We start from the raw sequence: 16,491 nt of genomic DNA, 5'->3' as shown, positions 1-16,491 counted from the left end.
TAAATCGTTTATATATAACAGGAACAATAGCAGACATAATATTTTACCCTGTGTTTCACCATGACTTACTTGTAGAAATTCTGATAAATAATCGCTGTTTTTGGATTGTATGTCTATTGCTTGTTTTCTATTTTGTAGGTATGGTTTAATGATACTAAGAGCTGTTCCTTTATTTCCATAGTGATCAAGTTTCCTTATTAAAATGTCGTAGTCAACTAGTTCAAAAGCATTGGATAAGTCACAAAATGTACCAAGAGGATTTTGGCCATGCTTAATCCCATTGAGATTATATTTATACATTCAAATGCTGCTGAAACTGTTGACTTTCCGTTCTGTAATACAAACGATCTGCCATTTGTGATAATATTTCTTTCACAATATGACAAAAATGTAATGTACTTGTACATTATTTTTTCAGAACTTTTCAGAAAAGGGATTGCAGACTAACTGATCTGTAGTTGTCAGAGCACATTGGATCTGCTTTTCTGGGCCATGGTAAAATTCTAGTTATTGTCATTCTATCTGGAAAAATAGCTTCCTTCAGACATGAATTAATTAAGTGGCAAATTGGTTTGGCCATTTCGTATGTTCTTAACGTAAAGATTTTATTCAACATATTTTATATGTCAGCGGGCTAATTCCTTATATCACTACAACTATGTCTTTTCAGTTGTTGGATACAAACAACATGAGTTAATGGTGGAGACTTGCTTATTTTTAACCAGATGCAGGGTTTGCAGAGGATCACTTTTGTTATTCTGTGTGATTATTTGGCATATGTTTGTAAAGTGTGTATTTGTTGTAACTATTGCTAACAATTATAGGATCGTCTATTAGTCTATTATTTACTTTGAGCTTTAGACTTACACTAATACTGTTGGGCGATTTTCTGTTTCTGTGTTCATTATCTTCTACATGCTCCTGACTTTGTTTGATGGCTGAGCAATGATGTTTCCCACAAACCGTTTTTTTCGGCCTTTAGTGTCTTATTGTAAATCTTCTTGTAATGTTTGTAACAATCATAAGAATGGTCAGACCTGAGTAGATCTTTGCTAATACTATAAGGCTGTTTCAGTTTTTTTCAGGATACAAGTAAACCCTTCATCAACCATGGCACATGCTGCCCCCCATTTTCCTTCACTGTCCTCATTTTATTCGGTAGGCACTCTTCTATAGCTTTTAAGTAAATATCCAGTAAAATGTTATGTTTATCATTTATATTATCAGAAAGGTACAATTAAGGCCAATGTTTGTGTTGCACTTTTTTCTTTAGAAACTCTATCTTAAAAATGCTAATTTCTCTGTATGAGAAATAGTATCATCTACTTTCGTAGAATATTTTATAATTATTATCTGTGAACTGTAGTCTGATGGGCTTATTTCACTTGCCAGACACTTATACATTCTGGATTCAACATTTGTAATTATAAAATCAATATCAGACTTTATATTCTTGCTTATTCAAGTAAAACATTGTACAGTATTTTGAAAACAATGTGTTCTCGGTAGTGAGTCAACTTCTACTTTGAATCTTATGTCTGATAAGTAGTTGATGTGTAAGTTCCCACATTTTATTAGTTTATTCTTTCAGAAGTACACTAGCACCCTGTCAGTGATTTGTATGAATCTACTGAAATTGCCACATGCTGCCTCATATACAAATTTTACAATATAAGTTAAATTTCACAGCACAATTTTTGCACTTCTGCACTGAAATTGTTTTCCTACAGTATACTGTGTCTATCCATGGGAATTGCAGTGCTGTTAATTTTATGTTATCACTTACAAATATGTAACTGCCCCCAGTTTTGAACTGTTTTCTGTGGAAATGCATTATTAATTTACATTTAACTTGATTTATACACTTCATTTCATTATATCTGAGCCAATGCCCTGTTATAGAAGAGTAGGTCTTAATTCTTCACTAATGTGTTCAGTAGCTTTTTTGTGGAATGTAGGTTTTGATGTTTTATTACAAATGCATTGGATGAGGCTTTTATTCCCATTGTACTCATCTTGTTCATATTTCCCTGTAATTCTTCAGCAAAAAAATCATTGAAGTGGGCTGGGACAGCTGTTTTCCTCTTCTTGAATAGACGACCATTTGATGAGGTTTCTGATTCTGACTGCTTTACTTTTCATGTGGCATCCACTTTTTCTGCAGCTTGCAGTGAGGCATCCATTTGGCTTGCAGCTTCTCAAGAGGCATTCCCCTGTCCAGCAGCTTCTCCATCTGTTGCTGATTCTTGGATTCCTTGTGAGGAAGATATTTTCTGTAATCATGGCACTATTTTTGTTGAATCTATATGTTTACTTGAATCAATCTAAGTCACAAGATTAGCTGATTATATAGTGGATGAACATTGCTTTTTGGTCACAATGTTGGCTGTTCTTTCAGCTATCAGTCGTTTGCACAATTTGTTTACATGTAAGCCTAGAATGTACCCAGTATGAAATCTGCAACCAATACAGTTTATGTCCATAATTTCAAAGTTTATGATAATACTGCTGTCAAACGCCAATGCCAAACAGTATGAAAAAAATATGCTGAATATTCAAAGTAGTCATCATACATCAACTACAAATATATGTCTTGCTGCAGCTGACAGCAGTGATGCCCCTTCAATTTACAAACTGTATTGTTACATATCTTCTATCTCTGTGGGAATCGCTATTACCAGATTGAGTGCACAGTGCATGTTGCTGTTTATTCTGTGAAAGAAAATAGAGACTGTTGTTTATTCTTTGTTACCTGTTTTTTAACAAAAAGATGATGCTTTGCTCTTTGTAGCGAACTGATTCAGACTTTTGCGAACAAAGTTATAGCTTTGCTAAAATAGTATTTGTCAAAACCAATTACATGGATACTGAGGAGTGCTATAAAATGGTGACCTCACAAACAAGCGGAAATATGCATGCGAAAATAAAGAGTCGATCTATACTGTCAGGTCCGAGGACTACGAGAATGTACTGGGTAATCAAAAGTTAGTATAAATTTGAAAACTTCATAAACCACGGAATAATGTAGATAGAGAAGTAAAAATTGACACACATGCTTGGAATGGCATGGGGTTTTATTAGAACCACCCATATTGCTAGACGTGTGAAAGATCTCTCGCGCACGTCATTTGGTGATGATCATGTGCTCAGCCGCCACTTTCGTCATTCTTGGCCTCCCAGGTCCCCAGACCTCAATCCGTGCGATTGTTGGTTTTGGGGTTACCTGAAGTCGCAAGTGTATCGTGATCGACCTACGTCTCTAGGGATGCTGAAAGACAACATCCGACGCCAACGACTCACCATAACTCCGGACGTGCTTTACAGTGCTGTTCACAACATTATTCCTTGACTACAGCTATTGCTGAGGAATGATGGTGTACATATTGAGCATTTCCTGTAAAGAACATCATCTTTGCTTTGTCTTACTTTGTTATGCTAATTATTGCTATTCTGATAAGATGAAGCGCCATCTGTCGGACATTTTTTTGAACTTTTGTATTTTTGTTCTAATAATGCCCCAAGTCATTCAAAGCATGTGGGTCAATTTGTACCTCTCTATCTGCATTATTCCGTGATTTATTCAGTTTTCAAATTTATACTGACTTTTTGATCACCCAGTATATACCAGGACAGTTATTAGGCATTCAAGATGAGCTACAAAGGCAAATCAGGGAGTTGCAATCGGCAGTAGAAAAGCAAAACAGTCCATCGATGAGACCACGGGCAGCAGTCGCTGCAGATGTGCAATGACGAGCAAGTTGCAGATGAAAGCACAAATGCCACAGTTCCTCCCAGAAAAACCAGAACTTTGTTTTGTGAAGCTTGAACTGTCATTCGATCAAAATGAAATAACTAATGAACACACGAGGTTTGCAGTGCCCATAAACGCATTAGACAGCAAAGCTACTATTAAAGCCGCAGACATAATACTTCGGCCCATCACGGAACGACAACATACATTTTTAAAGAAGTTATTGATCGACAGAATGTCTAAACCATTTCAACAGTGCATACATCAGGTGTTGAAGAATGAACAGATGGGCGACAGGACCTCCTCCGAGTATTGGCGACGACTACATGCCATCATCAGAGAAGAAGACTTACCAGACATGAGACTGCGGCACATTTGGCTGGCACAGATGCCCAATGCACTCAAGGTGGCAATAGTTACCTGCGCAAAAGATGATGTCCCCACATTGATAATGATAGCAGACAAAGTTTACCCAACAATGGACAATACGCACACGGCATGTCTGTCACTGGTTGTGGAAGATCGTGAGCAGCAAACAACCACAGCTATATCGAGGAGTCAGCTTGGGGATTTGCCCAGACAGCTGCATGAATTTATGGGTCACATTAACGCATTACAATGACAAGTGTCGCAGTTGTTACAGCACAGGAAGACCTCACCTGGTCAAAAGAAAAATAACAACGGGACTAACAGCGGAAGCCAGCAGGAGAAGATGTGTTGGTACCACTAGTGGTTCGGCGACAAGACCACGAGATGTACTGGACCATGTGCATACCCAAACGCCGACGGCGGCCGGCAGTAGGCACGGCAGGCCGCCAGCACCAACAGAAGTGCCTTAAGCAAGGAGGTGAGTACGATGACGGAACTGGGATGGTGAGTAATTTGTCAATGTTATCCACCCCTTCATAGAGGCTGTATATTAAATACTTGAGGTCATGTTGTTTCTATCTGATTGACTCGTGGTCAGATGTCAGTGCACTGCCATTCAACGACTATCACACTACCACTACAACCTCACATGTGCACCTCATGACAGCAAATGCGTCGCTAATAACGACTTATGGTACCTACAAAACGGAGGGGGTTTAGGATTTAGATGGAGCTGCCACTGCAACTTTGTGCTGGCAGATGTGTCACAGGCCATATTAGGCACTGACTTATTGTGTAATATGAGAATCGAGATAAATATCAGTGCTCCAAGATGATGAAGTTGTCATAGGTACACATGGAGGAGACATATGTCGCACCGCAGGCTTCATGTGCAAGGAGGTGGTATGGGGCGAAAATGGCAGCACAAGGGCATTTCAGCCATTGTTGTCACATAGCACAGTACACCACATTAGAATTATACCCTGTCAGTCAGCACCACAATGTTGGTCATTTTGGTCCTAGGCCGAATTCGAGGCTGTGTTAAAAGCAGGTGTGCTACATACCTTTAATAGCGCATTGGTGTTACTGTTACACTTAACAAAAAGGAAGGATGGTACTTGTAACCGTTGTGCTGAAGTTAAACGCCCGCACAGTTCCAGGCCGTTACCCAGTACCCTGAGACAGAGATTTTACAAATGTCCTGGCAGATTCAACAGTCTTCAGTGTGATTGACTGTAAGAAGGTATACCATCAGATACTAGTCGCAGGGGCGGATATACCAAAGATGGCAGTCACAACACCTTTTGGGTTGCTTGAGTACATCTGAATGCCTTTCGGACTTAAAAACCTGGTACAAATATGGAAGAGGTTCGTGGACAAGATACTATGGGGTTTAAAGTGTTGTTTTGGATACCTAGATGATATATTGGTGTACTCAGAGACAAAAGAGATACGTGAAGAGTATCTCAGGTCCGTTTTCGAAAGAACTTATCCATGAGGAGAAATGCATGAGCTGACAGCAGCAGGCGACATTTTTGGGTCACATGGTGTCAGCAGATGGCATACATCCCCTCAACGGATAAAACAGCCATTGTTGAAGAAACACTTCAACCATCTGATTACCAAGATTTTTAGGGGCAATAAATTTCTACAGTCGACACCTGCCACAGGCACCTGAGTTTCAGGCACCATTACAGCGGCACTGGCGAGAAAAAACACGACTGGCAAGCAGTCCCTGAAGTGGTTTCCCGGCATGCAAAAGGCGTTTCACCAAATGAAAGCAGGTCTGAAGAAAGCAGCTCTCTTTGCATACCCAGTACTACAAGCAGCGTTGGCTATAGTGGTTGACACAAGTCAACAGGTAATAGCAGCAGCCGTCCATCAATTTGCAGGGAACCACAGGCAGCCTCTGGGTTTCTTTTCACGCAAAATCACAGCAGAGCAGATCAAATGGAGTGCGCATGACAAAGAAATTCTGGTACTGTACGAAACTGTAAAGTATTTTCGTCCCTGCATGGAGGCCACGGCATTCACAAACCTATTACATTCGCATTCTGAGAATCCTGCTCTCCACGATAAGCCCAAAAACTAGAGTTCATTGGCCAGTTCACGACAGATTTGCGTCCTATTGAGGGGGCCGAAAAAGTCACGCCAGGTTTCTGGTCAAGGGTCAATATCGTCTTGCAGAAAACCGATTATGAGCATTTGGCAGCTGCACAGGCCACGGACCCACTATGAGAGTACCGGCAGGACGTCACTACTGGACTGGAACTTCAGTGCACGAGGCTGGCAGGGACAAAAGTTAGCACTTGGTGCGACATATCGTAAGATAAATCTCTACCTTTTGTTCCTGAAAGCTGCAGAAGACGACCTTCGATAGCATTCACGGACTGGCGCACCCCAGTGCAAACAGTCTATAAACCTGCTGAAGGAACCATTTTGCGTGGCCAAGAATTAAGAAATATTGCTGTAGGTGGGCGAAAACGTGCATGGCACGCCAAAAATGCACGGTCGAACGGCATGTGCACAAACCAATAGGAGAATTTCAACGATCTATGGAGCAGTTCGCACATGTTCACCTAGACATCGTAGGACTGCTGCCGCCCTCGGAAGAGTACCTTATTTGTTTACTTCTGTAGACCAGTTCACCCAATGGGCAGAAGCAGTGCCATTGGTTGTCATATCGGCAGAGATGGCAACTTGGATTGCTCGTTTTGGTTGCCTCCGCCGTGTGACAAAATCTGAATCCACCCTATTTTTAGAGCTGGCAAAGTTGTGTGGGTTCTGGCATCACCACATGACAGCCTACCACCCTGAAAGTAATGGCATGTTCGAGCGTTGGCACAGGCCCTTGAAGGCTGACTTTATGTGCCATGTTGAGAGCTGGACTTCAGCCATACCAGTGGTTTTGGGATTATGGATCACTTGCATACCAGATTTAGGAGCTCCCACAGCAGAGCTGGTTTATGGTGAAGTCCTACACCTGTCATTAGAATTTTTTGCTGCGCCATCCGAAGCAACAGCGAGAGACACGTCATTTGTTCTGCAGCAAGTACGAGAATACATTTCCAAACTACGTCCAGCACCAAGTTCTCGACACCGAGAGGGCACGCATTTTGTGTCCAAAGACCAGGAGCACTGTTCCCATACGTGGTTATGAACAGATGCAATACGACCACCCCTGCAACCGCCTTATTCTGGGCTATACGTGGTATTAACAGGAGACAGCAACATGATGAAGATAGAGTTTCATGGAAAGCAGCAAACCGTCTCCATAGACTGAGGGAAACGTTACCACATACTGTTGCCTAAGGCAGAAGCAGGACAGCAATGACAGATAGAGACGGCTCCTGTACCGCTGGAATGGCAGGAAGAACAGACGACATAGGTAGAGAGGCTGCTACCCTCAATGAATCCGGCAGGCTTAGTGGAGGAGCCGCAGATTCCTCTGAGACATTCTAAAGCTGGCAGGCGCATTGCATACAAGTATCCCTACGTTCCCAGAACTCTGCTCTACCGCTGGAGGGCTGTGTGGCAATCTTCATCATCAGATTGAGCGCACAGTACACGTTGTTGTTTATTCTTTGTTTATATTTGTTTCTCTTTATTAAAAAACTTCTGTCTTTGTATGGTAAAGATTCAGCCTTTTGCGAATACAGTTATAGCTTTCCTGAAACAGTATTTGTCAAAATTAATTACATTGATACTGAGGAGCGCTACATCTCAAATGTTCATCAGTGGTCATGTAGCATAGACTTCGGTTGTGTAAGTAAGGCAATGCCGCGAGTCCTCGGTTATACTTGACCTGTCTTATTTTACGAGTACACATTCTGTATATAATGTAATCAAACGGGGCCAAATAAAAATAAGTCAATCAACCAACCAGTGTACTCGCTCTCCTTCGTACGCTGGTGTAGTCCACTTATGCCCGACAGCAGACCCAAGTGGCGAATTTTCAGTTAAGTGGGCAGTGTTCTTCCACATATAAATTCGATGGTGTCAATCGAACGCCATACTTTAGCTTTACGTGAAAACTCGACTTTATGTACATGCACCCGAGAGGAGGATGCTAAGTTCACCCAACCTGGATATGTTGTGACGTCATTATGACGTATATACGCTTTAGTCGATTAACACACCTATCGACTTTTACGAACGTTCGAGATTCTAAACTGTCGTCAGCTAGTGGTTTGTTTTGACACGTGCCATTCTGATAACAGCTCAGTGTGGCAGCGTATATGTATTTCGCCAAATAAAAGAGCTGGATATTAATAGAAATATTCCTGACCGTGGCCTTGAAAACACCACAGACAATACGTTTCGTATAAAAGTGAAGTCTTCTTATGTCCCGACCAGATTTGATTGTGTGATTGTTGTGTTGAACGCTTACACCGAAAATAATATTTATTTATTATCAATATTTTAGTATGGTTTCATACAATTGGTCTTGTCAGTACATATTACATTGTAGCAGCATACTCTTGCTGACATTTTTTTCTTAATTTATATAGCTGAAAGAGAACTCGTGCAAGTTTGTTAGCTAAGTAATTTATATGTCCATCCCAAGACAGTCTCTTATCAACCATAATTCCAAGTAATTTTACACTCGGACCGCAGAGACAGGTACCTTAGTGTGCAGTAATGACTGGTGTGTAGAATGATTGAATTTCGAAAAATATGAGGCATTGGTGAAGAAAAATCGTCGACCGGAGATGAAATATGAGGGGAAGTGGATTTCTCAATGTAATCTTAACCAAAGGTTAGTGTCTTGACGCATCTAAAGATTTTGCTGCTGAGTGCTTCTTCGCACTGAGTACGAATAACCGACGCACTTCAGCTGGGTCAGAAGTACATCAATTTCTGCTTGAGATTCTCAATAACCACGCAATTGCCCGTCGTCATCGATGCTGAACTCTTCCAGATTTTCTCTCATTAGTCTCTCGAATGCTGAACACATAATTAGAGACGAGCAAACGAAAAACAACGCACAGGACACAAACACAGTACAATACACGATTTAAACGCAAGGAGCGCAAAGCAGATTTAAACGAATGGCGCAGAGCACAGCGCTACCCTGTCACTACCTCTCGAAAGTTCACAAAAGTCGAATAGTCGATATACGGTTTCTATCGTTTTCGATGTAGCGTGTATACGTCATAATGACGTCACATCGTATCCAAGTCCGGTGAACTTAGCATCCTCCCACCCGAGAGATACGGGAGTTTACTACTTTGACATACACCATTTCCCCTTGGAAATAGAAAGTATACTATCTTTGTTGCAGAAGCACGTAAACATTAAACATAAAGTTGAGATGTGGGATGAGAAACATTAGAATAGCGTTGGCAGTAAATAAGGTGTTGTCAACAACTGTCACAATGTGCACCAGCAGAAAGTTTATCGGTCAGTATTAAAAAACACGATTTTTACTCAAGATACTGTTTCTTTTCCATTCCTATATATTGATTAGAGTATTTGTATTAATTATCTACAATAATTGTATTAACTTTATGATACGTTTATCAGATATTGGTGCGAATCTCACGGACCCAATGTTTAGAGGAATATACCATTCAAAGCGAAAGCATGACGATGATTTTAACAGTGTTCTCGAGCGTGCGTGGAATATAGGTTTGGAGAAAATAATCATTACCGGAGGAAGTTTGAGTGAAAGCAAGGAGGCTCTTCAGTTAGCGAACTCTGATGGTAACTTAATGTAAATCTGTTGTGTACTATTCCCACGCATCACCTTCCTTGTCATTTGAGTTGTGTGGTTAAAGTTAGTCTGGAAGAATCTATGTCGTATTAGACTTAGAAAACAAATAGTATAAATAATAATACCCACCATGAACCACACTCAGCAAACATATGCGACGCCGAGGTAAAAAAAAGAAAGAATAACGATATTTTAATGTTGAAGTGAAGAGAGCAGTAGTTTCGACATGGTGCTATAGAGACAAAGGCATGTAATGCATAACCGTTGCTGCTGCGTGAAATAAGCTCCAAAGCTTTCAGACTATAAATGTGGTTCATTGGATTTAGAATGCTAGACATCGATGTTATTAATACAAGATGATTATGTTTGATGTAGCAGCCCAATAGGCTAGCAGCATGGCACCTTAAAATTCCAAGAGTGTTCCCAGCAAGAGGCAGTACAGTCTGGCTATTATGATTGATGATCTTTATAAACTGAACTTTCATCAACTGCCACTGTGTTTCGAATTTGTTGTGTGTCTTCATTTAACAATGTTTTCGTTGTCACCATCCAGTGTTGAGAACTATGATAAATATGTATTTACCAGGTTGTAAAATAATATACACAAATCTCGAGTAGACTATGTTAGGTTCAGTGTATGCAGTAGGTATACATTATATGTATTACAAAGAGGTAACATGATTGATTGATATGTGACCTGAGCCTTCCTGGCATAAATGTTCTCGGGAGTCCAGCCAGATACGATTGTCAAATGCCCACAACGTTTTGATGAATAACCGTTCCATCATCATCAGATGGTGCTGATATAAAAGTCTGTCCACTCTCCGCCGCTAGTATTTACCCCTTGTGGCTCCATGTGCCGATGGTGTGCGGCCTGTCCGGTGGTGGGGGAAGGGGAGGCTGTGTCAAATAATTGGGGGGGGGAGGGAGGGTGGCGACACACTATCTCTTTGGCAGCCATGGCGGAATGATCTCATGTCCACTGCACCATTGCTCCTGGATAGTGCTTAGTATTGCTTCCAGGTCTTACTGAGTTGGTAACCAGTGCCCCTGTTGACTAGGTTGTCTGTTTACACAAATTTTTATGGGCTCTTTGAAAATGCAGTCCTAGTAGTTATTTGTGGTGGCTAGTACTTTTGTCTCATCATAATTAGCTGTGTGTCCAATGTTTATGCAATCTTCTGCTAGGGCAGATTGGCTTGGTTGACCTAGGCAGGTGTAGCATTCATGTTATTTGCATCGATCTCCCAACGTACAAATTGTTTGGCCAATGTAGGATTTGCCACAGCTGCGAGGAATTTTGTATATACCCACTTTCTTGAGACCGATATCATCTTTCACTGTTCCTAGTACTGCACGCTTCTTATGTGGTGGTTGGAAGACTGTTGATCTTGTGTTGCATCAATAGTCTGCCTGTTTTGGATGACATGTTGCTTGCAAAAGGTAGAAATGTCAGGCCATTTTTCTCTTTTCTTTGGTTTGTTCTTCACCTTGGTCCCTACTGCACTTAAGTTGTCAGAAGGCTCTTAGGGTTTGGTGGTTGCTGTATCCATTCTTGTGGAACACAGTCTCCAGATGTTTGAGTTCTGCTGATAGCTTCTGCTCATCCGAGATTATATGTGCTCTGTGTACCAATGTGTTGAGCATTTCATTTAGCTGAGCTGCATGGTGACAGCTGGAAGCGTATAGGTACAGGTCAGTGTGAGTGGCCTTGTGATACACACTGTGACCTGGCAAGCCATCTGACCTGTGGTGCACAAAATCATTGAGAAAGGGTAGTTTAGTCTCCCTTAAACATCCCAACAACCCAACAACAACAAAGGGTAGTTGTCAATCTTTCTCGAAGCACATAGTAAACTGTATGCTATCACAGATGGAATTTAGATGTTGTAGGAATATTTGTTGTTGATCCTTTCCATGTGGTCATATTACAAATGTGTTGTTCACATTTTGGAAGAATCATACAGGCTTCAGTTCGGCGGTTTCCAGGGCTACGTCTTTGAAACTCTTCATGAATAGGTTGGCTATCACCAGAGAGACAGGGCTCTCCATGGCCACTTCATTGGTCTGCTCATAGTATAGGCTGCTGGAGACAAAGTAGGTATATGTTAATACATGCCTGAAAAGTTGTCGGTTCTGCTCCAAATTGGTTGATGTTTTTCAGTAATTTTGTGTTTTATTTTGTGAGAAATTGTGCTAGGTTTAGTGCACCCCTTTCTGGAAACTAATTAATGGTTGATAGCATTTATCTGATAGCATTACCACTCACACCAAAAGAATATGTGATTTAACTCACCTTCTGTTGTTGAATAGCACAAAGAGGTTTGATAGTATCAAACGCCTATCCTTTGGAGTTAATTTGTGAAGTTTACATTATGTGAATGGATCCTTATCGTTGATATTAGCTATTATTAACCACATGTCCAATACATAAACTTTGGTCTGAGCAGAGTAAGATCCACATTACAGTGATGGCAGTCTCTCTCTATTTTGTGTCTTCTTCCTCTGTCCATGAATTATATGCTCCGACATTAAGATCAGTATTGTGACTGGACCCATTCTGTCAATAAGCGTCTGTCGTGCACTGCAAGGTGTCCATGTTCTCATTTTGTTGGTGGTATGGAGTCCAAAGAAAGTTCACTCAAGATCCATACCATTGCAGCTCAGTCGCCTTGTGTTTTACATTCTTAAGATAAGCAATGTTATCCCGCTGTATTGCTGAGGTGTAGAGCACTGGTGGTACGCACAATGAGTCGGAAATCACCATGACCTTGTTCAATCCAAACTGCTTGATGAACTGGAGAGTTGCATGATGGCAGTTACGGTAGCAATTGTCTCTACAGCATAACAGCATGTTCTAGCATATTCTGCGCTCTCCCAATTCCCCTAACCTAAACCTCTGCTAATGTGTTCCACACTGCCAGACGGGACTAGTGTAGCAGGGGATACAACCCGTCGGCTTTGGACATTGACGTCATAAGTCGCCAGTCGAGAAGCGATTCTTCTTAGTGTTGTAGCTCCCTTCAGTGGCTGATAAGTGTTTTTTGGCTTAAAAAAAAAAATCTCACGAGATAGAATAAACAGATCCACTTTATTAAGCAATCAGTAAAAAAACGAAACTGAAACATAACAGCAAAAGCGAAAATGGTAAACTGCTATCAGGCGACTTGTGACGTCATTGTCCAAAGCCGACGGGTTGTATCCCCTGCTGCACTAGACCTGCCAGACCTTACCTTTTCTCTCTTGTGTCCCAACTGCTTCTTCCCCATGCAGATCAGTTATGTTCTACATTCTGAACTCCTTTCTTCTTCTTGTGCAGCCACTGAGTCGTCTAGCAATTGACATTCCTCACACCATTCTGTCACCACCCCTCTCCCTCCCTTGCCTCATGCATCCTTCCCTACCACCTCCCTGCCTCAATGTACCCAGGTAACTACTTTTGATAGTTGATATTCAATAATCAGTTTTGCTGCTACTGCAAGTGCAGATGTTTCGTTGTGTGTGTGTGTGTGTGTGTGTGTGTGTGTGTGTGTGTGTGTGTGTGTGTGTGTACTAGAAAAGAATAAGAGCTCAAAAGCTAGTGTTAACTGTTGCCTGTTATGTGTTTCTGTATGCTGCACACCACTCCTCTAAAGTTAAGTGGTTGCCTTTCTGTTATTGTTATGCTTTAGAAATAAACATTGACATGGTATGGGCTCAGCTGAACTTACCAATACCAGATGTTTTCTTTGTCATATAAATTAATGGTGTGGCATCTGGCATTAACAGAAAGAATAGAGAACACAGACAATATTACCTTTATGTCTGTAGTATTAGTTTTTGGAATGTAATGGAGTTGGAGTGGCAAACTGATCTGTAATATAGTCTGACATCTAGGTTAGGTTAGAATGTTTGTTTGGTTATGCGTTGGTGAAACCATCAGATGTAAATGTGATATCTTTGAAGTGACAACAGACTGATCTGTGTCATAGCCAGAGATCTATGTTAAGTTGAATGGTGACAGTTTGATTGTTAATCGAATCTTGAGTGTGTCCATTCTGCTTTGCGATCAGGACTGAAGAAGGCACCATCTACAAATTGTTGATTAGATATTTTTCGTCCATTGGTCATTTCTTTTATCACTTCTGGTAACTGCATTTGCATGTTTGTCTTGAATGTGTTGCTAATGTTTGATCTTTCATTTTTGAGGAGTAAGTAATGTTGCATGAAAGGAATTTCGAAGTGCTGGTTAGCTCAGTTATTAATCTTATTGTGGTGTCTGACCATTAGGCAGATATTAACATAATATTAGCTCTCCGTTGTTCTGTCTTCTGCCAGTCTTTTTGTCATTATATAACTCTCAGTCCATAGAACTGGATAGTAAATCAGTGTTCCTTTTAAGTAGTGGTTGCTATTCAGCACTCTTTTTGTTTCAAGAGATAAATAATAATTTGTGCAAAGAAGCAACTGTAGCTCAGTTAATTGCTGAAGAATGGGGGGCTTCTAGAATTTTGATTCTCTATAACATTAATCAGACACTATATGTGTAGAGGCAGTTCCATGGCTGCCAAATGCATATTGCAGGAATGCACTGAGAGGCATATCAGTGCCCATCTTGGTATCTGTGGTCATAGTCCCTGATGTTGCCAACAGTCAGTTCCACAGCCTCATCCAGGGCAGAATGGTGGTTGGCATATCCCCGCAACATAGCGTGACTGTGGACGTCTTTCGAAGATTCAGTGCTCTTGTTGAGTGTAATTGTGCTTAGGTTTGCCCCCAGAAATCTGCATATGCCTCATGATCGCTGTGGTGATGGTGAGTAGGCAGTAGTTCCAACAGTGACACAGAGGAAAACCCTAGGGGTGATCCTAGAGTACAGCCAGTAAGGCGGTACATGCACTGCCAAGGAGTGATGGCATCAGTTGTACTACTCTCAAGTCGAACAGCTGGCATGCTGTTGGATAGATTAGTTCTTCGTCCATAGATCTGCCGGGCTCTCATCTTCAGTCAGTCACCACTGTGACTGGCAGGAATATTATCTTGCAGAGTCGAAGGTCAACCCACATCCCGATGGCTGCAGACTTGCAGAAGTAGGCTTCAAATTGGCTGTGGCTGGCAACACTGCATTGTATCTCAACACGTCGTCCTGGAACTAAGAAACATGGCCTCTAGCCAATTTCAGTGATGCAGATAGAATGACCAGATTGATACTGAGTGGGAGGAAGAAGAGGGTTATATTGTGGTAAATGATGTGATTCCCTCATACAGGTGACCAGATATGCTTCAGTTTTTGGAACCTGTCAACATTCTCTCCTGGACTAATGTTTAGTTTCAGAGCATTCTTTTATGTATGGTTCACAGCCTGAAAGGTGTTCTCGCATAGTCCTTAGGTGCAGTTACTCCATGCTGCCCCAGTAATAGAATATCATTATGCCTTCTATGCGATGATGTGACAGTGCTGAATCATGTGTTCCTGACAATTGTGCACATTCTGTGGCAGTGTGCTTCTTGCTTGTCTGTGTTCGAGTGCTCCCAGGTATTAATATTTGTTACACAACCATTGCATGCTGGGCAGCTGTGCTATGCCTGACATCATTCCAGTCAGCTCAGAGATTTTATTCTTCACTCTAATACTATTTTGCTGTGCGACATTCCCCCATCCTTTATAAAATTCGATCTGAATTTGTGCACACTCATCCTACCTCTTACTAACTAAAATACGTGTTCACATCTTCATCATTAATTCGCTCATCAGTGGGTATCTTTTCCCTCTAATTACATCTAATTCCACAAAGCATAAACCCTCACATGTATTTCCTTAATCTATTACCCCTTTCCCCAGACAACTCTTTATCCTTTATTTGCATAGATCTATGATTTGACTTAATTACTCAGTGTTATTACTCCCTGTGACATGAGTAAACCAGGCAACTGGTAACTGATTGACAGGTAATTCTGGGTATCATTCAGTCTTGTGTTTTGCAAAAAATACAAATGACACAAATGTTGAGCAGAGTTGCTGCAGTACTGGTAGCTGAAATGCTTATATTCACAATGTAGTTATGCAGCTCCTCTTAGTACTGCTGAATGTGTTGCAACACCTGTTCTGACAGAAATATGCCTCTTCTGTGATGCTATCATTCAAAAAGTTAAACCAAATGAGGTGATGCAGTGTTTAGCACACTGGACTCGCATTTGAGAGGATAAAGGTTGAAACCTGCATCCAGCCATTCTGATTTAGGTTTCATGTGATTTCCCTAAATTGCTTCAGGCAAATGCCGGAATGGTTCCTTATAAAGGGCATGGCTGATTTCCTTCTCTGTCCTTCCCTAATCTGAGGTTGTGCTCTGTAGCTAACGACCACATTGTTGACGGGACATTAAACACTAATCTCCTCCTCCTCCAAATATCTAAAATTCTGAACTGACAGCATCTTCAATCTCTTCTGTGGCCAAACAGCAAAGGCTGTGGCTGGAAGTGGAAGATTTTTCTGGCTGTGTCACAAACTGTACCATTTGTGGGAATGCCACTGTTACTTATTCTCATCTTAATCGAACCCTCCGGCTCCCCTTCTCATAACAATTCAGAGTTACAACCTGTGGAGCGAATACCAAATAAATCCAGTGTGCGCACATTCTCCGAAAATGTGGATAGGGGTTAGTACTTGGATACTCTG

General features: G+C 41.2%; 1 protein-coding gene across 2 annotated transcripts in view; it reads left to right on the top strand.

Annotated features, from left to right (window-relative positions):
* Nucleotides 1–8,108: 8,108 nt before the first annotated feature.
* The window catches only part of LOC124795488 (deoxyribonuclease TATDN1), a 31,703-nt gene continuing 23,320 nt past the window's right edge, over nt 8,109–16,491 (top strand). Inside the window, exons 1-3 of one of the 2 annotated variants that reach the window (XM_047259535.1) lie at nt 8,109–8,182; nt 9,334–9,523; nt 9,647–9,826. In XM_047259535.1, the coding sequence (XP_047115491.1) occupies nt 9,442–9,523; nt 9,647–9,826 (262 nt within the window). In that variant the 5' untranslated portion in view covers nt 8,109–8,182; nt 9,334–9,441. Of the gene's footprint in view, nt 8,183–9,294; nt 9,524–9,646; nt 9,827–16,491 lie in introns of those variants that run through there. The other variant, XM_047259534.1, reaches the window with a different exon arrangement.

The sequence above is a fragment of the Schistocerca piceifrons genome, chromosome 4 (genome assembly GCF_021461385.2).
Source record: "Schistocerca piceifrons isolate TAMUIC-IGC-003096 chromosome 4, iqSchPice1.1, whole genome shotgun sequence".
In the NCBI taxonomy this organism is placed as follows: Eukaryota; Metazoa; Arthropoda; class Insecta; order Orthoptera; family Acrididae; genus Schistocerca; species Schistocerca piceifrons.
The sequence above is the reverse complement of the archived record's forward strand: the minus strand, read 5'-3'. Positions and strand labels throughout refer to the sequence as shown.